Genomic DNA, 27,111 nt, shown 5'->3' with positions numbered 1-27,111 from the left:
CTTGTACATATTTTGTGTGAAATAAGATTGAATGATTCTACCGATATTTAACATGGCCTCAGAGCAGCAACGATCCTAGGCTCAGAAAATTTTCATCATAGCCAATACATACCAATACCCGACCTGTTCTTAGCCAAAATCAGCCCAGAAATTCCAATCCTACACCAAAAACATGTCAGACACAGAGGAAGATACAAAACCGAATCAGGAGCAGACGAAAAGCTTAAGGAACAGCAAGAGCATCACCATAGCATTCAAATTGAATGGGAAAAACTACCCCTTATGGTCGAGACTGATCAAGGTGAAGATCGGAGGCCGAGGGGCGTACGCCTACATAAAAAACGACCCCCCCGAACCAGGGAGCAAAGGGTTCGATGAATGGGAAGAGAACGATCTAGTAGTATTTTCGTGGATCGTCGACAACATCGAGAACGACATCATATCGGACTTTGCCCACCACCAAACATCGAAAGCGTTGTGGGACAGTCTTGCCGTGACCTTTGAGAATAAGGCGGACAAATACCTCATCTATGATCTGGAAGAAAAGGTAATTGCAATTAGACAGGGAAATCTCGACTTGGAAACATATTACCGTAAACTCCACGGGTTATGGGTGGACATTGATCGCTGCCAGAAACAACCCGTGACTTGTTGCGATAAGGGAGTTGGTCAGTACAGGGTGCATTCGAGCGAGAAGAGGCTGATCAAGTTCCTAACGGGACTGAACCAGGAATACGACTCAATCCGGCGTGACATCTTGAAGGAGGAACCTTACCCATCAGTAGCGGCAGCCTACGGGTGGGTGAAGACGGAGGCGGCTCGACGTCGAATCAAGCCACTGACGTCCGCCGCACCCACCGCAGACACCGACGGCGATAACGCCGATTCGTCACTTGGGGAGATCGGGCACGGGTTCGCTGCACAGAACAGTCGCCAGCCACATCGGAACGGGTTCTCACCGCGCCCCGCAGCCACCAGCCGGCCGGGAAATCGCCCCGACACCTCAAAATTGTGGTGTTCCTACTGTGGGAAACAAAAACACACATGGGACACTTGCTTTAAACGATTGGGGTATCCGGAATGGTGGGAGGAGCGACAGAAGGCAAGGGTTGCACAGGCTCAGGCGAAATTCGCCGCCGGAGGAGGCGGCAACGAACAAACGCGACGAGCAGAAACCGGAAACCCAAGGGAAACGGCTGGTGTAGGATCGGGAAACCGCCAGGACGGTCAATCCGGCGGCGGCAACGTACGGGGCGCCGGAAACCTAGCCGAGCGGACGGAGACGGCGACTGGAATGGTGGCGGCGCCGCTTCAAGGAGGTAAAGGGTTTGGTTTTAAACCAAACCCTAGAAAAACTCGAATATTGCACATTTACCCCCAGCAGTTTAATGATTTCGAAATTAAACCCCATTCCTTTAGTAAATGCACCCTTGACTCTTTGGATTATGAAATTGACCCCAATTATGTGTCTAGAAATTCTTTCGCACCCCTAGACAATATTTCCGCTGCATTTCATGCCCAAAATATATCTGATACACATACGAGAGGATGGATATTTGATTGTGGTGCGACTGATACTATGACTCCGGAAAAGAATGATTTTGTTGATTTTAATGATGAAGTGACTAAAACATATATTCGGACTGCTAATGGGGAATTGATTACTGTTGTGGGTTCCGGGACTATTGAGATATCTCCAACACTTCGTCTTAAGAATTGTTTATATGTCCCCACATTGTCTCAACGGCTGATGTCTATTAGTCATGTTACTAAGGAACTGAACTGCACTCTTCTAATGCATCCGAATTTTTGTATCTTGCAGGATATTCAGACGAGGAGGATTCTTGGGCGTGGCACTGAGAAGCATGGACTCTACTACGTGGACGAGATAGCTCAAACTGGTAGTGCGATGCTGGCTCAAGGATCCACGAAACAAGAAACTTGGCTCTGGCACCGAAGACTAGGGCACCCCTCTCCTGGTTATTTTAAACTTCTTTACCCGAACATTACTATTCCTGCTGATTTTGCTTGTGAAACTTGTGTTTTGGCCAAGAGCCACAGACAGTCTTTTAAACCTACAAATACTAGAATGAATTCCATATTTTCTTTAGTACATTCTGATGTGTGGGGGCCTGCCCCAATTGTTGGTGGGAATGGGTTTAGATATTTTGTGATATTTGTTGATGATTGCACTAGAATGACATGGATTTATTTTTTGAAACATAAATCTGAGGTATTCGATAGATTTGTCTCCTTTCTCAAATTAATCCAAACACAGTTTCATACTACCATTAAAACTCTTAGGTCCGATAATGGGAGGGAATTTGTTAACAATGCCATGACCCAATTATGCAAAGAAAAAGGAATAATCCACCAAACTTCATGTGCCTATACACCTGAACAAAATGGGGTTGCCGAGAGAAAAAACCGAACCATACTTGAAATGACTCGAGCCCTAATGATCGAATCCAAAGTCCCAAAACATTTTTGGCCCGAAGCCATCGCTACCTCTGTCTACCTTATAAACCGCCTACCTACTAAAACCCTTCGCATGAAAACCCCACTTGATACCCTATCCAAATTGGCCAAAATTCCTGACCACCTAAATCTCTCACCCAAAGTCTTTGGATGTACTGTTTACGTCCATATTCCAAAACATGAAAGGTCTAAACTATCACCTTGTGCTACCAAATGTGTCTTCGTGGGGTACGGGCTGAACCAAAAGGGTTACCGATGTTATGATCCTCTAACCAAAAAAATCACTACCACCATGAATTGCAATTTTTTGGAAACCGAATTCTTTTACCACCAAACCCACCTTAGTAGTCAGGGGGAGAGTGATCCAGGTAGTACAGTGGACTATCTAAGTTGGGTTGTGCCAGTTCCAAGCTCTTCGATTGAGGATCCACCAGAACCCGCTGTCACTACTGCCGAGCAGGTCTTGCCACTAGAGTCAGCTCATCCACCTCAGAATTCTCCTCCGACGATATCCGAGGTAATTCCTGAACCCGATCCCAGCTCTGTTTCGGTTTCCATTGATTCTGTTAACACAGAACCACGAGAAGAGGAGAATGTTATTGATGGAGACACAGGACGGTATGCACTTCCCTATCGGAGTACAAGGGGAATACCACCGAAGCGATACTCCCCAGAAAAGATTGGCAAGAAGAGTCGCTATGGAGTGGCGAATTTTGTGCAAGGGAACTTAACCAAAATGGCCCGGGCATTTGAGGCTGCATTGTATGAGGAGGAAGAGATTCCACAGTCAGCCGAGGAAGCTATGAAGATTAAGCACTGGAGAGAAGCTATGTTTACTGAGATGAAGGCATTAATGAAGAACAATACGTGGGTGAAAGGGAAGTTACCCGAAGGAGTGAGGACTGTTGGGTGCAGATGGGTATTTACCATTAAGAGAAGACCAGATGGTACGATTGAAAGATACAAAGCCCGACTTGTGGCGAAGGGGTACACCCAGACTTATGGCATAGACTACGACGAGACCTTTTCCCCAATAGCAAAGATCAACACAGTGAGAGTTCTGTTCTCGATTGCCGCAAATAAGGATTGGCCACTTCATCAGTTTGATGTGACCAATGCCTTCCTTCATGGAGAGTTGCCAAAGCCAGTTTATATGGAACCTCCGCCTGGGTTCACGGAAGAATTTCAAGATGGGGACATCTGCCAACTAAAGAAGACATTGTACGGGCTAAAGCAGTCCCCACGTGCATGGTTCGGAAGGTTCACCGAAGTGATGAAGAAATATGGGTACAAACAGAGCATATCCGACCATACTCTGTTCCTAAAGAAGAAAGATGGTAAGATCACGTGCCTCATTATATATGTTGACGACATGATCATTACAGGAGATGATACAGAGGAGATAGCTGAGCTAAAGAAGAACTTGTTTCAAGAATTTGAGATGAAAGACTTGGGTTTTTTGAAGTATTTTCTTGGAATAGAAGTCCTACGGTCGAAGAAGGGGATATTTATAAATCAGAGGAAATATGTGTTGGACTTACTTGCTGAGATTGGGATGCTAGACTGTAAGCCAGCAGACACCCCAATGGTTCAGAATCATGGATTGCAGATGAAGGAAGGAGCTAAACCAACAGATAGAGGAAGATATCAGAGACTAGTTGGGAAATTGATCTACCTTTCCCACACGAGGCCGGACATTGCTTATGCTGTAGGAGTGGTGAGTCAGTTTATGCATGCACCTCAAGAAGAACACTGGGAGGCAGTTTTGAGGATTGTTCGATACTTGAAGGGGACAACGGAGCACGGGCTCATGTTTGAGAAACACAATCACATGGAGATACATGGATTTACTGATGCCGACTGGGCAGGGAATCCGAACGACAGGAAATCAACCGCGGGATACTTTACCTTTGTTGGAGGTAATCTTGTTACATGGAGAAGCAAGAAACAGAAAGTGGTGGCACTCTCTAGTGCAGAGGCAGAATTTCGAGGAATTAGAAGTGGGTTGACAGAGATATTATGGCTAAGGAAACTCATGAACGAGTTGGGTCTTCGCCCAGTCCAACCGTGTAGACTCTTTTGTGATAACAAAGCGGCGATTAGCATCTCGGAAAATCCGGTACAACATGATCGAACCAAGCATGTGGAAGTTGATAGACATTTCATAAAGGAGAACATCGAAGCAAAGATAGTTGAGATGCCATATGTCAAGTCCGAAGATCAACTGGCGGACATTCTGACCAAGGCGGTGAACTCAAAATCGTTTCAAGAAGTACTAGGCAAGTTAAGTATCGGGAATCCCATTACTTAACTTGAGGGGGAGTGTTAGAAGGAAATCAGGAGCACAATATATGGAATCAAATCATACCATAGATAGAATGCAAATAAATGTAAATTAGGTTTACCATGTATAGAGGTAACCTAGTCTATATAAGCTCTAATCCTTGTACATATTTTTATGTGAAATAAGATTGAATGATTCTACCGATATATGGAAATTATTGTTTAACGAAAATTATATTAGGATCAATTATACCATAAATACGCATATGATTTTTTACTCTAAAATTTAGTGATAACTGATAAAGTGTCAATCACCGTTGATTAAACAATAATAAATTTATAATAAAACCCATTATTAAATAATTGGGTTTGATCGATAATGAGATATCCTAATTGGACAAGGAAAGGGACTTGTAAGAAGGAAAGATTATCCTATAATTTTATTTCCATAGTAAAAGCTTTCTCCAACTCGCACTAGATTCTCTCTTTATCTATAAAAAGGATTATCCTATGATTCAATTTCCATTGCTGTTCTATCAATTTTTTCCACACCAAATATCCTTAATTGAATATTTCTTAGTCTAGTTTGCAGATTTAATTCATGTCTTCCAAGTACGATTATCTGTTTAAATTCATAATAATTGGTGACACAGGTATTAGATTTTTCTTATTACTACATTGGTTTGAATGGTTTGAATATATTCAAATTTTTGTGTTAGTTTATGTGATGCATGTACAAGAAAAAAGATTTTTTTAAGTATGTGTAATGTCTAATAATAGTGTGATTAATGTCTGAGATTTATTGGTGCAGGTGTTGGAAAATCATGTTTGCTTATGCAATTTATTGGTAGAGGTTTTCGGCGAGATCATGATTTTACCATTGGTTCTGAATTTGGGGCCAAAAATATAAAAGTAAATAATAAAACTATCAAGTTATATATGTGGGACACGGTGAGTTCATCTGTTTTTTTACAATTAATTAAACAATTGATTGATTGATCAAATATATTGTGAATTTCATTTTAATAATTTTTAAATTTAATTTCAGGCTGGTCAAGAGACATTCAGGTCCCTTACAAGGTTTTACTATAGGGGTGCAGTTGGAGTGCTGCTTGTTTATGACATCACAAGGTACTCTATAGAGTATTTATTATAGAGCAAATTGTTGGAAAAATTACAATGTTCGTAAAATTGTGGTTCGTGTAATTTTAAAAATTAATTGGAAAAAAATCATGAAATTTAGATTGGTTCGGCAATCATGCAATGGTGATATTGTTTGGAGGTAGGTGATTGGATTTTCACCATGGCATACTTGCGAACAGTTTCATTTTTCATGATTTTTTCGACTAATTTGTAAAGTTGTGAGACGAACCAAAATTTGACCATTCTTTATAGTGTTTTCTGCCGTTTACCCTTTATTATATCTAACAACGTGTCTTCAAAATTAGGAGTAATAAAAAAATTCAAAATTTATATATCAATCCCATTTATTTAAAATTTGTCATTTCAGTTTTTGATATTTAAAGTTAAGATCAATAGCCTGTTATCTATACGAAAATTAGAAAAGAAAATAGAGAACAATAACCTATTACATAATAGAGTATTACTATTTGATTTCATGATTGGGATATCATTAATTTATTTTTCATTTTTCAGGAGGGAAACTTTTGACCACCTTCCTACTTGGTTGGAAGATGTTAGAAAATATGTAGATACAAACACAAGCATAATGTTGATAGGTAGCAAATGTGAGCTTGATCACATGAGAGTTGTGAGTATTGAAGAAGGTAAACACTTTGCTATGATGAATGGCTTGCAATTCATGGAGGTTTCTGCCAAAACAACTCAAAATGTGAATCAGGTACATATAATATATCATCATTTAAAAACTAATTAATTACTCTCTATTTATATAAATAATATTAATAACTGAGTTTTATTGTATTATTTTATGCAGGCATTTATCAGAACTGCAGAAACAATCTATAGGAATATTGAAGATGGAGTTTTTGTTCTACCTAATGAGAAGGTATGTTATTTTCTTAATTAATTAGAACTAATATTTCTTCAATTTTAAAGCATATTTTTTTATAAAATTAATTGATAAATTGACAATTTCTTTGTTGATTAATTATTGTAGAGTGGAATCAAAATTGGTAATGCAGGGAGAGGTGGTGGTGGTGGAGCTTGTTGCGGATTGATTTGATTTTAATGAAAATATTTTGTTAATTATTGTATATGAGGCTCTTTTATTTTGTTTTCAAAACAATTATGTTTTGAGAATTTGCAAGAGTACTTTTTTAAAATTGTAATCATAGTGTTTAGTTTTATTTGATACTTACTAATGTTTATATAAAATATGTTCAACTACCAAAACTATTTTTTATTCTATTTCCGAATTATTGAAAAGATAATATGGAGGGGAGCAAAATTGATTGGAGTGGTTGACGAGTGACGACGACCAAATAAACCTTAATATGTGTAATAGATTTGGTTTTGTCACTTTATTACCAAACGCAATGGTTGGAACAAAATGCTTGTATAATTAGGGCACTTTTTTTCTTTTTTTTTTTTTTTTTTGGTGACCTTGATGATCTGATTATCAAACTACACAAATTAAAAGAAGTAATTTTTTGGTTACCAACGAATTTATCAATGAAAAATATTGCACTATAAAAGGATAATAAAAGACAATTAACAAAGTGCAGAAGATCATTAGAAACAAGGGGTTCGTTTATACGTTACTAAGAGGTTATTAATTACTCTATTTAATTTACTTAATTTATTATATTTAAATCTCTCTTCAATTGTATTTAATTATTTCATCTACTTTATTATTTCTCTACTTATTTACTCCCTCCATCCCAGATAATTTGGGACACTTTGACTCAGCACGAGTTTTAAGAAATGTAATGGAAAGTGAGTTGAAAAAGTTGGTGGGATGTGGATCCTACTTTTAAAGTACTTCCTAGTTTTACTCAGTAATAGAGGCGTTTCGTTTTGAGCACTCCTTTTGAAAAAATAATACTCCCTCCGTCCCGGCTAAGATGACACATTGCTTAGCCGGCACGGGATTTTAGGGAGTTATTGGTTAAAGTGTTTAATTTTGGAAAGAGAAGGTAGATGTAAGTATTAAAGTAGAGAGATAAAGAAAGATGAATATATTAATAGGAGCGAGAAAAAGTGGTTGAGTGTATTAATTGGAGAGAAAAAGTTACCAAAAAAGGAAATGTGTCATTTTAGTTGGGACAAACTAAAAAGGAAAACGTGTCATCTTAAGCGGAACGGATGGAGTAATAAATAGTTAAAGTGGAGAAAGAGTAAAGTAAGATAGAGAATATTGTAGACAAGACTCTTCACTACATTATTCTCGCTCTTACTTTACTCACTCTCCACTTTAACTATTTATTATCATTTTAAAACGAGAGCTCAAAACGAAACGCCTCCATTGCTGTGGAACGGAAGGAGTATTAGTTTTATAATAAAATGTGAGTAATGAGTTGGTGGAATATGAGGTCCACTACCAAAAATGGTAAAAGTGAAATGAGACAAATTAGGTGGGATGACCTCAAATGGAATACTGGGTTGAATTATCTGGGACGGAGAGAATATTTAATAATCTTGTTTATTCAAATAATATATACTCCCTCTATCCGCGAATAAGAGTCTCTTTTTTGCATTTTAGTCCGTCCGCGAATAGGAGTCCCGATTCACTTATGTCATAAATGGTAATAGGGTCCCACCTTCTACTAACTCATTACACTCACATTTTATTTAAAACTAATATAAACAAGTGGAACCCCTATTCTACTAATTTTTATCCACCCACTTTTCTTAACATTTCTTAAAATTCGTGCCGTCCATGAATGAGACTCCTAATGGCGGACGGAGGGAGTTACAAACATCACTCTCGGTATTCAAATCATACGATACTAGAAATAATCTCGACAATTATTAATGTCACAGTAGAAAAAGTAATTAAGAAATTAGAAAATATAAGCAACGGTGCAAAATCACTTTCGTCACAGATATTTTTCACATGCCACCTGTGACAACTTCAAATTTCTTTGATTTATTAATATGGGAAATTGGTTAATTGACCTGCCAAATATGGGATACAAAAATAAGGCTCACTTTACCAATTTACCCTCCGTATCACGTGTGGTGTCCCCCGATAATGCAGTATTAATATTACAATCAATTTTGATTAAATTGGGTTTGTTTTGTAATTTTAAAAGCCAATAAAAATATCAAGAAATCTAATGTTGTTTCTTGTTTGTAAGTTTTCAGAGACTTTGATTTGATAGAACATTATTCGGTATTGACAACTAGAGTTTAAGTTTTTATGTTTATCAGTTTGACACTATAATTAATAATTAAATTTTATGCTTGATCACGTTAATAATTTGAGACATGTTACAATATGTTAATACTATGTTTTATCTAAACTAATATTTCGATGTGTAATAATTGCAATGAGCATTAAGATTGAAATTTTAACTAAATAGATATTATTTTAACGATTCACCTTTTATTATGTCTATTAACATGTGCAATTATAAATAAGTGACATGAAATTTTAGGAACTTTGTTTGTTGTGTTAAATTGATAATGCTTACTTGAATATATTAATAAATAATAAAAAATACTAGTTTTTTGTATTAATGATGATTTGCTTTTTTTAAAAATAGAAAAATATAACATTTTTATTGAGATTGACTGAAAAGAAAAATATGACTTTTTTTTATGAGACTGATGGTATACAAAAAGTATTTGTCATTTACTCCCTCCATCCCAGATTAAGAGTCACATTTTGCCATAAAAGTTCGTCTCTGTTTAAGAGTCACATTTAGAATTTGTCATATTTGGTCATATAATTTTACCTCATTCTTCATTAAAATTACATCAAAATGTCATTCTCTATATTAAAATAAAATAAAACAAAAATTAAATAAATTCCAAAAAGTCAAAAGGGACACACCTTCTTCAACCAACTCACTTCATTTATTACACACTCCACTATCTCGCTTCATTTATTGCACACTTCAACTCTTTCTTAGGGCATCCACAGTGGTGGCCCTCTTGGGCATGCCCCAACAAACTTAGCCCTGCCCATGAAAACTTGGCCACTACAATGGTGGCCCTCCGAGCCACCAATTAAAATTATTTTCTTAACATTTTTTGGTATATTTTAATTTTAGCTAGAATAAAAATTATTTACCTATAATAATAAAAAATAAAAAGTAAATTAATTAAAATAAAAAATTTATAACAAAATTTCTACTGTATTATTATAAAAGGGAAAATTATACAATGAAAATTTTCACTGTAAAAAAAATGAAGGAAAAATGAAGAATTTATAAAAAAACTAGAAAAAAAAAAATTAAAAATCGGAAGCCCAAGGGCCGCGGTTCTCGGCCCCCTGCAGTGGAGGGCCGCGCCTCGTGCCCAAGGGCCTCGGCCAGGCCGAGAGCTCGCCTCTCTCTCGTCCACCCCGCTGGGCCGACTCCCTCTCTCGCCTCAGTAGTGGGGGGCCGCGGCCCTTCCACTGTTCCGAGTCATAACATAAGTGACACCTAATCCAGAACGGAAAGAGTATTTATCTTTATTTCTTTATCATGAAAATAAATCAATTTGACAAAGACATACTCACATGATTCTAGGAGTAGACTTACCTTCACAAAAATCCAAAACAAACGAAAATAAATTGACCTTTGCTTTGATTCGAAGTTATATTAGTGCTTTGTGCAGATCCGCGATTCGCTCTCTTGTGAAACAACAAACATTTAGAATGTACATGTAGCTTTAAACCAGGGGAGTCTTTATGCTGCTTAATTGATTTGAGCAAGCAACGAGTGTTACATTTGTTTATTGAAATTATAGTTTGGTGAAATTCTCTGTTATCTGCTAATGTATTCTTAAATTATGGGTAAGGTACAGTTAGTCAGGCCAATACACACGTGCAAACGAAGTTTGACTCACTAAATTAATAATGTGATTCCCCATTATACTATTCATTTACACTTGAATCAAGCATATGCACTGTTACTTCCATGGATTAGATCAATAAGGATGTTATTTTTGTGCTTTCTTGTTAACACAGTTCAATATTCTAAAGTATTGTGACGGATTGAAGTATTTTTAGGCTATCAAATTCAACTGATTTCTGTGTGGACCATTAATGTTTTATTTTGTGGCTTGGAAAATAGAATGTATAGTTATCATATATGTGTTATGGTCCTTCTGCAGAGTGTCTTGGGAATCATTCTGGGAGGTGGAGCTGGAACTAGGCTGTATCCGCTAACAAAGAAGAGGGCAAAACCAGCTGTTCCTCTTGGAGCAAATTACCGGTTGATTGATATTCCTGTTAGCAATTGCTTGAACAGCAATATATCGAAGATCTATGTCCTCACTCAATTCAATTCTGCTTCCCTCAATCGCCATCTTTCGAGGGCATATGCAAGCAACATGGGTGGATACAAAAACGAAGGTTTTGTTGAGGTTCTTGCAGCTCAGCAAAGTCCAGAAAACCCCAATTGGTTCCAGGTACTTATTATGGTATTCTCAATGTTCACTAAGATGAATATATATCATGCACAAAAAATTTAATCTTTTGTCTAACGGGTACAAGTTCTTCAGCTGCATTTGTTTCAATCAAATGTTATGCATGTTATGTTCCAGATTTGTAGTCGATGCTTGATATCATTTCAACCCAATTGCTCTTTTTTTGTGTGTTAAACCGGTGATACATAAAGTTTGTTCTTCCTTAGGGTACTGCAGATGCTGTGAGGCAATATTTGTGGCTGTTTGATGAGCACAATGTGCTTGAGTTCCTGATTCTTGCTGGAGATCATCTGTACAGAATGGATTATGAGAGGTTTATTCAGGCTCACAGAGAGACAGATGCTGACATTACTGTTGCTGCTTTGCCTATGGATGAAAAGCGCGCCACATCATTTGGACTGATGAAGATTGATGAAGAAGGGCGCATCATCGAATTTGCTGAGAAACCAAAGGGAGAACAGTTAAAATCTATGAAGGTGGATTTTTGGGCAAATACGCTCAAGCATTTTGAATTAGCTAAAATAGACCGATTTTTAAGTTTGCTTTTTCCGTGGTTCCATTTTTAAAGGTTGATACTACCATATTGGGTCTTGATGATAAGAGAGCAAAGGAGATGCCTTACATTGCAAGTATGGGAATATACGTTGTTAGCAAAGAAGTGATGATAAATCTTCTCAGAGATGACTTCCCCGCAGCCAATGATTTTGGTAGTGAAGTTATCCCAGGAGCCACTGCCATGGGATTAAGAGTACGCTTCTGAACTTTACTTTAGTTCTTCTCTACTTTAGTGCAGTGGTTTTGCAAACTAATTAATGGGAGAAATATAAAGGTCATAATGTTTTCTGGCAGTATCTTCTCCTTAAATGTGATTAAGGATTTATCAGTGAACTTTACATAGCACTCTATCACTTTTTACTGTTAGCAATTTAGTGAAATATGGTCTAACAGTTAAATTTTCTATAAAGGTGCAAGCTTACTTGTTTGATGGCTACTGGGAAGACATTGGTACCATTGAAGCTTTTTATAATGCCAATCTAGGGATCACTAAAAAGCCAGTGCCCGATTTTAGGTGGGTGTTTGTTCTTATCACGAACCCTTTCTACATATTGTTGTTTACCAGATAACCTACACGATGTATTATTGCAATACCCTTATATTCTTCCTTCTTCAATTATCTTATGCAGCTTCTATGATCGATCTGCTCCCATCTATACCCAACCTCGATATCTACCTCCTTCAAAGATGCTGGATGCTGATGTCACAGATAGTGTCATTGGTGAAGGTTGTGTGATCAAGGTGAGTAATCTGCAAACTGGCCTAGTATAATAGAGAAGGTTAATATATTCGCACCATCTAACCTTCTGTCAAAAATTAGTATAGCTTTTTATGCTAGTCTTCTACTCCATATAAAAAATAGCGAACAACATCCTTTAGTGTGCCAGATGATCCCATTTTATCGTGATCTTATTCCGTGCAGAACTGCAAAATCCATCATTCTGTGGTTGGACTTCGGTCATGCATAGCCGAGGGTGCAATCATAGAGGACTCCTTGTTGATGGGTGCAGATTATTACGAGGTAAATTCTCCCCTTACAAGTTAAAATGTAACGTTCTGATCTTTTCCTATCCTTGAATTCGGAGCATATGACCCGTTTTACTTCCTCTGCATTATAGACGGACGCAGACAGAAGGTTTCTGGCAGCCAAGGGCGCAGTACCTATCGGCATTGGTAAAAACACTCACATCAAGAGAGCCATCATCGACAAAAATGCCCGGATTGGAGAAAATGTGAAGGTGCGAACTTATATGGAGTGCATTTGAAAGAACATCCTCGCCTCACCTCTAAAATATGTTTTTCGATGTATGGCAGATTATAAACAGTGACGACGTTCAAGAAGCAGCGAGGGAGACGGATGGATACTTCATCAAGAGTGGGATCGTCACCGTTATCAAAGACGCTCTGATTCCCAGTGGTAGTGTGATCTAGAAATCGCCGGTCCGATGAAGCAACGTGACGGAGGTGGAGAATGAGTTCTCAGCTTTATGGGTATAATCTTATCTTGATGTACATAACAGCTGAGAATTTAAGAACTTTCAATAGTTTTTCCCTTTTATCTAAATGGTGATATAATAATTTAAAACATTAAAATAAACGTTAATTTCATTGAATGCCTCTCCTTTTCATCTAAATATATTATGGAGATGCAGTCTTAATCTCAAGTTTGTTTCAAACATCAAGAGAAACATCGTACTAAAAAAAATGGTGGTTTTGTCTTAAATCTTATTGTGAAATGAGGTCTTGGTTGAATTTTATGATTGCCCTAAGAAATACTAGGGGTAAGTAACTATACTCTTCATACAAAATATTCCACCGTTGTTTCATATTAATACTCCCTACGTCCCATAAAAGATGTCACACTTGTGGGACAGCACGAGATTTTAGGAGGTTTTGTTTTGTGTGTTAAATAGAGTGAGAAAATATAAATTTTATATTCATGTAAGAGAGAATTTTTTCCAAAAAAGAAATGTGACATCTTTTGTGAGACAAACTAAAAAGGAAAGTGTGACATCTTTTGTGGGACGGAGGGAGTACAAAGTTTGTGGTTTAGATAAATAATACTCCCTCCGTTCCATAGTAATGGAGATGTTTCTTTTCTGCACGGAGATTAAGAAAAATTATGTTAGGTGAGTTAAGTAAAGAGAGAATAAAGTGGAAAATGAAAAAGGTAAAGAGATGAAGAGAGAAAAAAATAAGAGAGAGTAAAGTAGGTGTGGAAATATGTGTTGACTTTTACTAAAAAGGGAAATGACTCTATTACTATGGAACGGAGGGAATAGTTATACTTACTACAAAAAGTTTGAAGTTTTGATAAATGATACAAAAAGTTTCATTAGACTTCGTCAAATATTTTGCCCACGCTTGGCACATAAATTCCATCATTTTTTGTTGATAATTTTTTTTTATATACATTGTGCGGATTTATTTCACATTTTATATAAAATCGGCAATGTATTTATTTGATGTTTTGTGAGTACTATAAAGATTTCATCCCATATCCAATTTTAAGAAACTTCATCAAATACAAACACATGTAAAAGGATATCTCTATTTTCTAATTTAACAAGAAAACCGATCATAATTATGCAATTGATCATCAATTTAACTCATGATGAAATAGACAAATTCATTCAAAGAGTTAATCAGCAATTTCACTCTTTATAGACAAAATTAGACAGCCAACTATAGACCAACCAAAAATTGCTGTCTATATACCTTCACTACCATCCTCCAAGTAGCCAAGCTGCACAAACTTCTGAGTCCTCCATTTATCCTTAAGATCAGCCGGGGTCCGAGTCGGGTCGAACTTTTCGCTCTCATCCAAGATTTTCTTCCAAGGGATGTTCACTCCCACCTGATATTCTCTCACTCCTTCCTATAGCAAACAGAAATCGTTAACCGAATCACTCAACCGGTTCCAGAGCCAAAGTCGAAAGAATGTCAAGTCAATGTAGAATAGTAATTTTCGAATACGAAGGCATAAGGTATGGTTTCGTTAGCAGATTTTATGACATAACCGCGTTAAAAAAAATGAAAGAAGCTTTTAACAGCGTTTCAAGAATCAACATTTACCCTGAGTGCTTCTTCTTCTTCCTCCGTCCACATCAGTCTACTGCGTTTCCTGCTGCCAGGCGTGTCGCTACCTCAGCAAGTGATTAGTTCCTGTCAGTAAGGATGCATATACAAGAAAAGGCAGATTTCGAACATAGCTAGTAATTTATACTATAATCTTACGATTTTTTGGATTGTATTTCAGATTTGCTCAACCTCCTAGCTGAACTCAATTTTATAACTACTTTTCTCTTTCCCATAGCCGACGATGGACTCCTAGCAGATTTCTTGGCAGGAGTCGAAGTTGGAGATGCGTGCTTCTTCTTATCGCTAAATTTACTTTGCAGGACTGAAATAGCATTGGACTCTTTGTCCACAAGTGTGATCCTTTTTGGTACTCTCGTAGCTCTTGCACGCCCAGTGAGTGTAGAGTCTTCGTTGGTGGAAGATAACGAAGTTCCAAAATCCTTCCCCTGAGCATTTTCTTCTTCATCAGAAGCTTCCCGTTCCTCTTCCTCAGCATTTTCCTCTTCACATTCCTCTTCCCGAATCTGTTTCTCTCCCACAGCTATATCGCCATTTCCCCTGTTCAAATCAAGCGAACGATCCTCATCTTTAGAGCCACCAGAAGATTCAGAATCTTCTTCGACCTTTTCCTCTTCACGAGGTTGATCAATAACCCCGTCATTGTTAGCCTTACTTTTACCATCCTCACATAATCCATTATTCACATTCGACTGATTTCGCCCATTCTCTTCACACGTCTTACTTTCTCGCATACCCTTTTCACTTTTACCATCCTCACATGATGCATTATTCACATTCGACTGATTTCGCCCATTCTCTTCACACGTCTTACTTTCTCGCATACCATTTTCACTTTTACCATCCTCACATAATCCATTATTCACATTCAACTGATCTCGCCCACTCTCTTCACACGTCTCACTTTCTCGCATAGCCTTTTCACTTTTACCATCCTCACATAATCCATTATTCACATTCGACTGATCTCGCCCATTCTCTTCACACGTCTTGTTTTCTCGCATATCCTTTTCACTGCCATCCATAAAGATCAACAAAGCCTTCTTTTTCGCCAGAGAAAATTCTCTAGCTTTGCGCGTCTCAGCAACAGCTTGCTTGTACACACAATAGGGGCAATAGAAGCGCCCGGCATCATCTAACCTAGCCGGACCGCCCAAACACCGCTCATGAACAGCCAAAGGACAGCCGATTTCATTGCAAAGCAGCACATTCCCACCTTTATCACATTTTATGCACAAATGCCTCTCCGACCAATCCATTTCAACCGAAACACCACCCCCTTCCGCCCTCACACGATCACAGCTCTGTGCATTTCGATATTACATCAATTAGACATACAATTAATCCATCAAACACCTTCACAAAGCAATGATCTAGTTTAACAGCAGCAAATTCTTCAACCACACAGCAATTGAAATCAACCACAAGGGGGAAAAAAGGCTATTTTCAATGTTTTTAAGGGTAAAATGAAATGTATAGAAACATTAAAACAGGGTAAGCTATAATTTTCCCCAAATTTGTAGTAGTAAACTTTCAAAACTCAAAACTCAAAACACAATAAACACTAACTAAATACAGATTTTTAATTCTCTGATTCAGCCTAAATGCAACAAATTAAGCAGCAAAACATGAATGAAACAGTAATCCATTCCAACAGCCAAATGCTCCTAAAAAGATGCAACAATCAGAACTTATTTTGATGAACTGAAACAACATGATTGAATAACAAAATGTCTACCAAAAATCAGAAACGCCACGGCATTTGCAATTTTAACGGTGAAATTGAACAGACAGAGTAACGAATACGCACAAATTCACGCGGCAAAATCAAATTTCATGGATTTGTAAATGTTAAATTGCTGTAAAAATGAGAAGTTGTACCGGCGGCGTAGGAAATTCCAGCTAGAAGAAAAGGCTATTTAGCTACTATTACTGTATGTAAAAAACTAAAATCAATGTGGCAAATTTTAAAATTAGGGTTTTTCATAGTCAAAGGATACCGATTTGTGGGTTATTAATTGTATGTACATATATTAATTTAAGATTGTGATCAATTGAGATTTTTTTTAGTGTAATTGAGTAATTGAGATGCATTATTTTATTGAATGAATGTCTAAAATTTGTCATATGGAAGATATTTTTAAATTAATTAATTATTATGAAATAGCAGAATGATAGGTTCATGGTACTTCAATAAATACATTTTTTTTAATTTTAATTTTAATTTTTTAAAATTTTTATATATATATTTTTTTATTTTTTTTTGTCAACTACATATACAATTCATGTAGGGGAGGGAATTAAGTCAGTTCGGTTCCGATCGTACCGATTAGTCGGTTAACCGACTCCCATTTTTTCGAAACCCAGAACCGAAACTGAACCCTTTGTCGGTTAGATTCCCTATATATATATAAAAGTTAATTGGATATTAACAAAATCTCACATTAACACTTTATACACCATGACACTTATTAGAAATGGATCACTCACTCCTTAAAAAGCCTCATAAGGGGGAGAGTTATCCACACTTATATAGGTGAGCTAGGATCATCACCAAGTCAATATGAGACAAGATTAGGACCAAAATGATAAAATAGTCATACGTTAAGGACCACATGTGGCCCTTACTCAAAAATTTAATCCATATTTCGAAGAAGAATAGTCCGTTGCGCGTTGACGAAGACTCAAACATCGATTTCACATTTATAATACTTAAATAATAGTACTCTCTTCGTCCGATTTGTAGCTAATCGCATTCTTTTTTGGGTTGTTTTCCATATAGTCGAATCATATCTTTTTTTTAGACAAAACGCAACATATCTCCTCTCTTTTACTTTGTTCGTTTTTCATATATTACGTACTTTATTAAATTATTATACTTTACTTTCTCTCTATTTAACTCAATTAACATAATTTTTTTAAATCTCTTGCCAAAAAATTGTCTCTACTATATAGAGGGACGAATGAAGTAGCATGTAGTATCTTGTAGCAGAAGGGCAGTGAAAATCTATTTATTTATTTTTTTATTAATAGCTAGGCAATTCTGTTGAGGTACATTAGAATAAAATTAGGCTTGTGAGATAATAAGAAACAAAAGATTAGGATAAGATTAGACTTGTAAATCGATAATGTACAAATCGGATTCCGATCAAATAGTAAGAAAATTATCCTTCAAAATCTTAATCTCAAAATTTAGAAAAATTCAGCCTCCATTTGGATTTTCCGGGCATGTACCCCATCTCCCTAAATTTAATTATATTGATAAATTAAAATATTTATCATAAGAGTAATTTATGTTTTTATTTTAGTTAAACTAAATAGAAAATGGATTGTCGAAATATTAGGATTTATGTTTAATATTTTAGTTAAACATCTTCTATTATTTTTATATTAACCTAACTGAGAAATTAGGATTTATTTTAGTTTAACTAAAATATTTTACTTCTTTAATGATTTATGTTTTTATTTTAGTTTGATAAGTATTTTAATTTATCAATCTAATTAAATTTACAATATTTATGGATTAAATGAAAATAATATCTTAATATAAAAAAAACATAGTACATAATAATAAAAATGAGAAAGACTAAAAAACCCTTGGAATTACATTTAGACTAAAAGTGGGGGAAAAGAGTATAAAAGACTCAAAATAGTAAAAAAGGGTCTGAAATGATATATACCCATACGTAGAGGCTTACAATGCATTTTTTTTAAATATGGATACCTCTAGCGTTCGACTAGTCATACGTAGAGGTCAATTTTGTAGTTCACTCTATATGAAAAAAAAAGAAAGGTGTTCTCCATATTTGAAATTAGAAAGTAAATAATAGAACCATAAATGAAGGTAAATGCAAATATTGGGCTTCAGATTTTTGTAAATGTGATTCCTGCCCCTTTTTAAAGCCCATATCTTATCGGGCCAAGCCCATAATAGCTGAAGGTTTGCTAGAGATCGGCCCCAATCAAATTTTGTTAGCTACTTGCCATTAATTAACTCTTTTTGTGTTAATTAAATCTAATTATTTCCTTCCTTTCGCTTATATTCAATAAAAAATTTATTTATATGATCTATTTTTTCATTTATTTTACTTTATTCTCTTCTCATTAACTCACAGAACAATACTATAAAAAATCACATACCCAAATGCAAATGTATTATTTCTAATGGAATGGATGAAGTATTACCCCTTCATCCCACTCAAGCTGTCCATTTTTTACTTGGAAATAATTAGGTCTCTTCCTCTTCACGTCTCATTAAAATATTCAACTACTCTTTTCTCTTTATTTTCTCCACCAAACAACTCCTCCTAAAATCCTATGTCACTCAAGAATATAGACATCAGTTAATTGTAAAAATGCACTGTTTGATAGATTTATTTTCCTGTTTAACGTAAAACAAGTTTTTGAAGACTTGAGCCGACGACGACCCAGCCTCATTTGCCCTGTTGATCACGTAAAAGGCAGTGTTGAAATAGTTTTCCCAGAATTTCGTCAATATGTATAAATATCTTATAACAATCCAAAATCATGATGTCGTAGTTGATACATAAGTATTGTTCGCATAATTTTAAACAAAAAAAAAAAAATGTTATGGACGGCAAAATTTTAGATGAATTTTATAGCCATAAGTATCAAACTATTTATATGGATCTCTGAGCCAGTCAAAAACCCAAAACTCATCCATGCTAGATCTTCACTACTTATGTTTCTCATATTTTCGAGCACAGGTTTTGTTTTTGGGACATTTCAATAAGCACTACAAAAAGTAGTACTCCATCCATTCCATAATAAAGGAAATTTTTCAATATTTTGATATATTTCATAATAGTGGAGTTATTTCATTTTTGATAAATATCTACACATTTCTTCTCACTTTCTTTACTTTGTTTTACTTTATTCTCTCTTCCTCTCACCACCTTTTTTTATTTCTTACTTTATTCTTTCAACTCACTTAACATAATTTTTCTTAAATCGCGTGCCGAAAAGAAATGTCTCCGCTGCCGCGGAACAGAGAGATAATTTTTAAGGACACAAAAATTGAGATGCAATTACGTATGTTGAAATCTTTTAAAAGAAACAATAGTTTGGGATGAAAAATAAAGCGTATCTAATTTAAGGACAAATTAACTTAACTTTTTACTTTTTTAGGGCATTTCCATTTGCATTTTCTAATTTTAACTGTGACACCAATAATAAGGACAATTTCTTAAGCATTGATCGTATATTTAAAAACCCAAATTAACGTCCTTAGCGTCCTTAATCCTTAACAGATTCTTTTGTTGTAGTTAAGCCTTGCACTAATTAAGTTGAGATAGCAATTATACATTGCCTGCAACTTTATTTATTCATGATACATGTGGGATGCGATTAATTTGCACTTCAATGACACGTAGAAGGGCAAATCCGATTGAATTTTTTTTCTGCAAAAATAATTGCGAACAAGATTAGGGTTGTAGGATAATACACAAGAAAACAAAATATGAGAACAAGATTATACTCTCTCCCTTCCCAGATAATTCAACTCACTTTGACCGGACACGAGTATAATGAAAAGTGAGTTGAAAAAGTTGGTGGGATGTGGGTCATACTTTTAAAGTATTAGTTTTATAATAAAATGTGAGTAGGAATGAGTTAGTGAAATATGAGGTTCACTCCCAAAAATGGTAAAAGTGAAATGGGTCAAATTATCTGGGACTAACCGAAATGGAATACTGGGTCAAATTATCTGGGACGGTGGGAGTATAGTGAACTTATGATCATCAAATAATAAGAAAATTATTCAAAATCTAGAAAATTTAACCTTGGTATTTTTCCAACCCCAACTCCATATATAATTATGCATCGATATGAAGATAAGTGTCATCCCAACTGAATTGTATTTTGACATAAGTGAGACTTTTTTATTTTTTATTAATAAAATCTCTAATTTTAATTAGCTATCCAAACTTTTCTCTGTATACAAAAAATACTTCCCACTAAGGAAAGGTTGAGTTGACTACGACGACTCACATTTATCTTCATATTTGTGAATCTAATTGAAACCACATATATATAGACATCTTGATAGTCTGGAAATTGTTTTCATTTGTTTCTTAACCTGTTCTTAATTTTGTCAGTACACATAAATTTCCACACAAGAATCCTTCTCATCGTCATATATACGTTTACAAGAATCCCATTAATAAATTTCCACATTACAATACTCCTTTCATTTGGTAGCTACAGAAAGTGACACACAAGTATCATTTAGAAGAATCCGATTAAATTCCACATGCTTATTTTGGCGTATATTTCATTGAACAAATCAAATGGAATCAAATAATATCAACAAAAAATTAAAATTATAATTAAAAATCATACTCCGTTTATATAAAAGGATTACCATAAAGAATCTGTTATAAAGAACACCGTCTACCAAATGAAACTAACCAGAAAAGAAATGGAGAGTTTTACTTTTACCTTTGCTCTTTCAGTGTTATTATTAAACAGCTTTGCTTTCTCCTTTAGCATTGTCGCAGATAAATATGCACTCATTTCCTTCAAAAACTCCATCACTTCCGACCCTTATTCTATTTTGAGCACCAATTGGACGCAAAACACATCAGTCTGTAATTGGATTGGTGTGTCGTGCGGCCTCAAACACCACCGTGTCACAGCTCTTAATATCTCTAGCTACGGCCTTGTTGGAACTGTTGCTCCACATCTTGGAAACCTTACGTTTCTCAGATATTTGGACATCAGTTTCAACAGTTTCACGGGGATCTTACCCTCTGAGCTAGCTAAACTGCGTCGGTTGAAGGTGATGAATGTGGGAGTCAATTCATTCACCGGAGAAATACCAACATGGATTGACAGTTTACCTCAACTAGAGAAACTCTATTTGTACAAAAACACTTTCTTAGGTACAATTCCTGCATCTTTGTCTAACAGTTCTAAGCTCCAAATGTTATACTTGAACAATAATCAATTGAATGGGTCCATACCACATGGTATTTTCAATGTATCTTCCCTGAGAGATATTAGAATTAGCTCTAATAGTCTAACAGGTGTGCTCCCAAGTGATATGTGCAATAGTCTCCAAAATATTGAAGTACTTTATATTTGGAACAACCAACTTTGTGGAGAAATTCCACCAAATATATGGAAATGCAGACACTTCAGCAGCTGGCATTATCTAAAAATCATTTCAACGGAAAAATCCCAAGCGAAATTGGAAGTTTGAGTATGCTTAGAGAGTTGTACCTGGGCTTAAACGATTTCAGAGGTGCACACATCTCTTTTTAATTACCTCTATATGTGATTTCTACATTATTATCTCAGGGATGCATTAGTATGACAATACTTCTTAAAATGACAACGTAACACCAACGTAGCATGCAATGGTATAAACGCTGCAATGCAATATACTCCCTTCGTCCCACTTTAGCAGTCCTATTGACTTTTCTGCCATCTTTTTGTAAAAATGATAAAAAATAGTTAAAGAGGAGAAATGGTAAATTAAAAGAAAGAATAATATAGAGAAGAGTCTTATCTACATTATTGTCTCTCTTACTTTACCCCACTTCAACTATTTTTTACCATTTTTACAAAAAAAGGACAGAAAAGTCAATGGAACTGCTAAAGCGGGACGGAGGGAGTACATTATAATGCTATATGGCAGTGTAGTGTTTATAATATTGTTTGTTGCATTTATAACATTGCATGCTACGTTGGTATTACGTTATTACTATAAGAGTGGTGTCACCCTGACGCACCCCTACTATCTCATCCTTTAAATATAGCAACTTTTGAAATAACACGTTTTTTAATGCACAATTGTAAAGTAAGAAAGATAGAAGAAAAATGTAGTGTACGTAGTGTTAATAAATTGTGTTTATCTACATTATTATAGGTAATATGTTGTTCAAAACTTTCCTAAAATATAAAATGCATTAATTAAGAGACGAGTCAAAATAAAAATAATTATTATTTTTAAAAGACGGGAGTAGTATATCATTGCTATAACAATTCATATTAGACACGCATCTCTTACTACTCTATAAAATAAGTTCATGGTCATTGGTCCCTGATTCAAAATTCTAAAGGTGACAAAATGTTAGATTTTTTACTTTATCCACCATATATATACTCCCTCCGTTCCATAAAAATATGGGCAATAAGTATGACATAGAAATTAAGACAAAATTGGTAAAGTAAGAGAGATGAGGAGAATGTTATGCTAGTAAGAGACAGGAGGGGATTGTTAGTTAAAGTAGTGTTAGTGGATAGTGACACCTATATTATTAAATTGTTCGATGCATTTCAAACATACGAAGCCGAAAACGTCAACATACGATGAAATTTGGCTATCAAACGACGAAATCATAATTTTATGGGTTTTTCGAATTTTATTTTAATTCTTATAATTTCATTTAATTTGTTTTTTTAAATTACGTTTTATTGTTTTTCCATTAGTTTGATATTATTGAATAAAAATCATTTTTAAGAAATTATGCTTTCTTAGATTTTCCAATAAATTCAGTCATTCACGCAAATAAACAGTAATTTTATTATCACATACTATGATGTTTGTATCAAATTTAAATGCATAACTGAAAAGAGGCCGATTGAATATATGCTATAGAATAATAAAAATGATTATTTAATCAAATCAGTTTTCTGTATCAAACATATCTAAGCTCATAAAGGCCTCTTTAAACTGTTGTGTGAAGAGGCCTCTCATGGTTGAGAGTGGACTGCAAACCAAACTTACTCATAAACATATTGGGAAGATTTAATTATAGAGTTTCCTAATATCATCTTTCAACGTCTATAATTGCAGGAATAATCCCCGAAGAAATAGGGAATCTTTCACAGCTAGAGGTGTTGAGCCTCACAGACTCCGCTCTGACCGGAAATATTCCATCTTCAGTGTTCAACATATCTTCATTGAAATGCATGGACCTCTCTAACAATAGTTTGTCTGGAAATATCCCAACTTTTCACCATCTTCCAAAGTTAGAGGAATTATATCTGTTTCATAACAATTTACAAGGTACGTTTATAATTTGAAATATCCTATACACCCCCTTTATTAACAAAATTTCTTCCATCGGAAACAAAACTATTTAGCCCTTTGTTTATTCAACTTTGTGTAAATTGTTGTGTAAATTGTGGTTCAGTACTGATATTAGGGTTAACAAACTATTAGCTTTTTTTTTCAACAAACTTATTAGGTTGGCTGCCAAGTGATGTGTGCAGCAGCAATATGTCAAGCATCAAAACACTTGAACTCTATGAGAATCAACTTGAAGGGAAAATTCCACGAAATATATGGAAATGCACACATCTTGAGTACTTGATATTATACGACAATAATTTCAGTGGTAACATCCCGTTAGAAATTGGAAACATGAGCATGCTTAGGGGGTTGGTTTTGGGTATGAACGACTTTCAAGGTATACACTTCTATTTTCATCATGATTTAATAGCAGTACCTATGCGTCATCTACAATCTAGAGAGAGACAGGAGTGTTTGGTTTGATTTTAAAAACTAGAGATAAATAAATAAACAAATAAAAGAAAGCATAAAAACGAATAATACTATGTAGGCGAAAGAACGTACTAGAATTTTAAGATTTAAAAACATAATTACGAGCAATCATCCAATAAACTTCCTTGAATAACGGTCTCCAGAGTTATTAAGCCGGCGATCACTTGACTAAATTAAACCCCCTCCAGATGTGAGAAATCCGCATATTAGATGTTAAGATCAAACTCCACTTTAAATTTCTAAAAATCTAACTCCCAAAAATAATTAAAACCAATGACCTCACATGAAACCTCAACTCTCCCGAGTTCTATTGAATTAAAGTGTGAATTATCTCTTTTCCTAGTCAATTATTGGATTTCTATGAGTACTCTAATCAACTCTAATATGTACTAAAGAGGTAGCTAATATACATGGCACAAAGATAAATCAAATAACTACAAGAGCTAATAAGAAAAATCAATTCAATAACTTCACCAAACATTGACTGCACTGTGCAATGTTCGTAGAATGGTCATAACTTTCTCCACAGAACCCCGACTATGAAGTGCGAGATATCCATATGAAGCTCTTTCGAAGACAAAGAGAACAGTATGCATTAAGCATTGAATGGACCTCAAGAATGCCGGAAATATCGGCTTAGATTGACGTTGCTACACCTTTTTTAAGTCTTTTTCTATAATATCTCAACAAACACGTCAAAGTATCAAAATGTAAAAATATGTGGAATAATGAACATAATATGCATGATTGACATTTTAAACGAGCCAAATCAAAGCCTTAAAAAATATGCAAAATCCGAAAAAGCATCATCCTTTTTTTTACTAATTTTATCTAAACTAGGTACTATTTCCGTCCACAAAATTAGTCTCATTTGCTATTTTTGGATATCCATAAAACATAGTTACATTTCTAAAAATGAAATGTTTCTCTCATACTTTACCTACTTTTTCTGATACAAAAAATTCATTTTAAAATTATTATTCAAAGTCTGTGTTTAGTTCAACAATGAGGCCTTTATGTAGGCAAAGGGAAATCCTAAATTTATGGAATGTAAAACTTAAAGGAAATAACTAAAGGGAAATAAACGAAAAGAAAATCCTAATTTGGTAGAAGGAAAAACTAATATTTTCCATCTACTAATTCTACTAACTAGGAAATAAATAAAAAATAATAATAATTTTCTCCCTACCACTCTTACATTATCTACTCTTTCTCTTTTTTTCTTACTTTATCAATTTTTCTCCTTCAAACTCGTGCCGTCTACATGAGTCTATTTTTTTTGGACGGATCGAGTAAAACATAAATGCATTGCTAAGTCTTACATATTCAATCTTGAAGAATATGTCATTCAATGAGTTTTCAGGTACTCTTCCTTCAAATTTGGGGATTTCACTTCTCAATCTCGTATGGTTTTGTTTGGGTTATAACAAACTTGATGGTCCAATTCCAAGCTCTATCAACAATGCTTCTAAACTTACCATTTTGTACATGGACAACAACTACTTCACTGGATCCATACCAGACTTTGGCAATTTGAAACGCCTACAAAGTATATATCTCAATCAGAATACTTTGAGTGGAGAGGAATCTTCAACCCAGGAGTTGACATTTCTCTCTTCGTTAACCAAATGTCGAGATTTGAAGTACTTGGCAGTATCAGGAAATCCATTGAATGGTATCCTACCTGCTTCTATTGGGAACTTTTCCTCTTCTCTTCAAAGTATTTGGGCAGATAACAATCACATCAAAGGTTTCATTCCTTCTGAAATTGGAAACTTAAGTAGTGTATTGTTAATTGACCTGGGAGATAATCAGCTGCGTGGACCCATTCCACCATCAATTGGGAATATGAAGAAACTACAGAGAATGGGTCTTTATGAAAATAAGTTGGGAGGGTCTATCCCTAACGACGTTTGCCGAATGAATAGTTTGGGGGAATTGTACCTTAATGAAAACATGTTGGTTGGTCCAATACCTGAATGTTTGGGTGAAGTTAAATCCTTGAGATTGCTCAACTTAAGCTACAACCAATTGAACTCCACCATCCCTCCCAACTTGTGGAATCTTTCCTACCTCTTGGAATTGAGCTTGTCCTCAAATTATTTGAAGGGTCAATTGTCATCACAACTCGGAAATTTCAGGTTATATCCCTAGATCAATTGATAGTTGCCAGTCATTAGAATATCTCTCCTTATCAAATAATTTATTGGAGGGATCTATTCCCCAATCCTTTGGAAATGTTAGAAATTTGAGAGAACTAGATTTATCTTACAACAACCTTTCTGGATCTATACCCAAGTCATTAGAAGACCTTCATTTTCTTGAGTATTTCAATGTTTCTAATAACAAATTGGTGGGGGAGATTCCAGATGGCGGTTGTTTTGGTAACTTGAGTGATAAGTCTTTTTCCAACAACCTTGCCCTTTGTGGTCCAATAAGATTTGAAGTTCCACCTTGCACAAAAGTTCATCATAGATCAAGAAGCTTGAAGAAATTGATGGTGCCTTTAGTGATTTTAGTTGGGACTATGGTGATTATCATCCTCGTGTTTCTAAAGAAACTTAAACCGAAGAAATCACCACTGCTTCCCAATGCTATTT

General features: G+C 35.3%; 3 protein-coding genes, 1 long non-coding RNA gene and 1 pseudogene across 5 annotated transcripts; 4 read left to right on the top strand and 1 right to left on the bottom strand.

The window, feature by feature from the left end:
- Positions 1-5,362: 5,362 nt before the first annotated feature.
- Positions 5,363-6,962, top strand: LOC125195492 (ras-related protein RABB1c-like). Its single transcript, XM_048093636.1, has 6 exons — positions 5,363-5,414; positions 5,573-5,712; positions 5,810-5,892; positions 6,418-6,622; positions 6,719-6,790; positions 6,927-6,962. The coding sequence occupies exons 1-6, from the start codon at positions 5,363-5,365 to the stop codon at positions 6,960-6,962; spliced, it is 588 nt and encodes a 195-aa protein (XP_047949593.1).
- Positions 6,963-10,980: 4,018 nt separating this feature from the next.
- Positions 10,981-13,493, top strand: LOC125196429 (glucose-1-phosphate adenylyltransferase small subunit, chloroplastic/amyloplastic). Its single transcript, XM_048094943.1, has 8 exons — positions 10,981-11,307; positions 11,532-11,801; positions 11,894-12,073; positions 12,291-12,394; positions 12,510-12,621; positions 12,803-12,901; positions 12,999-13,118; positions 13,195-13,493. Exons 1-8 carry the CDS (start codon positions 10,996-10,998, stop codon positions 13,309-13,311), a joined length of 1,314 nt encoding a protein of 437 aa, XP_047950900.1. The 5' UTR covers positions 10,981-10,995; the 3' UTR covers positions 13,312-13,493.
- A 948-nt stretch (positions 13,494-14,441) lies between these two features.
- Positions 14,442-16,957, bottom strand: LOC125193577 (myb-like protein V). 2 transcript variants are annotated; one of them, XM_048091401.1, is made up of 4 exons: positions 16,861-16,957; positions 15,118-16,283; positions 14,956-15,022; positions 14,442-14,758 (listed from the first exon to the last, which is right to left on the bottom strand). In XM_048091401.1, exons 2-4 carry the CDS (start codon positions 16,236-16,238, stop codon positions 14,591-14,593), a joined length of 1,356 nt encoding a protein of 451 aa, XP_047947358.1. In that variant the 5' UTR covers positions 16,239-16,283; positions 16,861-16,957; the 3' UTR covers positions 14,442-14,590. The 2 variants fall into 2 exon arrangements, with proteins under 2 accessions (XP_047947358.1, XP_047947359.1); XM_048091402.1 differs by having other exon boundaries at positions 14,620-14,754.
- A 4,436-nt stretch (positions 16,958-21,393) lies between these two features.
- Positions 21,394-27,111, top strand: part of LOC125195491 — a 5,860-nt pseudogene continuing 142 nt past the window's right edge.
- Positions 23,805-24,438, top strand: LOC125193829. Its single transcript, XR_007171641.1, has 2 exons — positions 23,805-24,013; positions 24,195-24,438. It is a non-coding gene; the product is annotated as an uncharacterized LOC125193829 (long non-coding RNA).

Source organism: Salvia hispanica, chromosome 6 (assembly GCF_023119035.1).
Source record: "Salvia hispanica cultivar TCC Black 2014 chromosome 6, UniMelb_Shisp_WGS_1.0, whole genome shotgun sequence".
NCBI lineage: Eukaryota > Viridiplantae > Streptophyta > Magnoliopsida > Lamiales > Lamiaceae > Salvia > Salvia hispanica.
The sequence above is the reverse complement of the archived record's forward strand: the minus strand, read 5'-3'. Positions and strand labels throughout refer to the sequence as shown.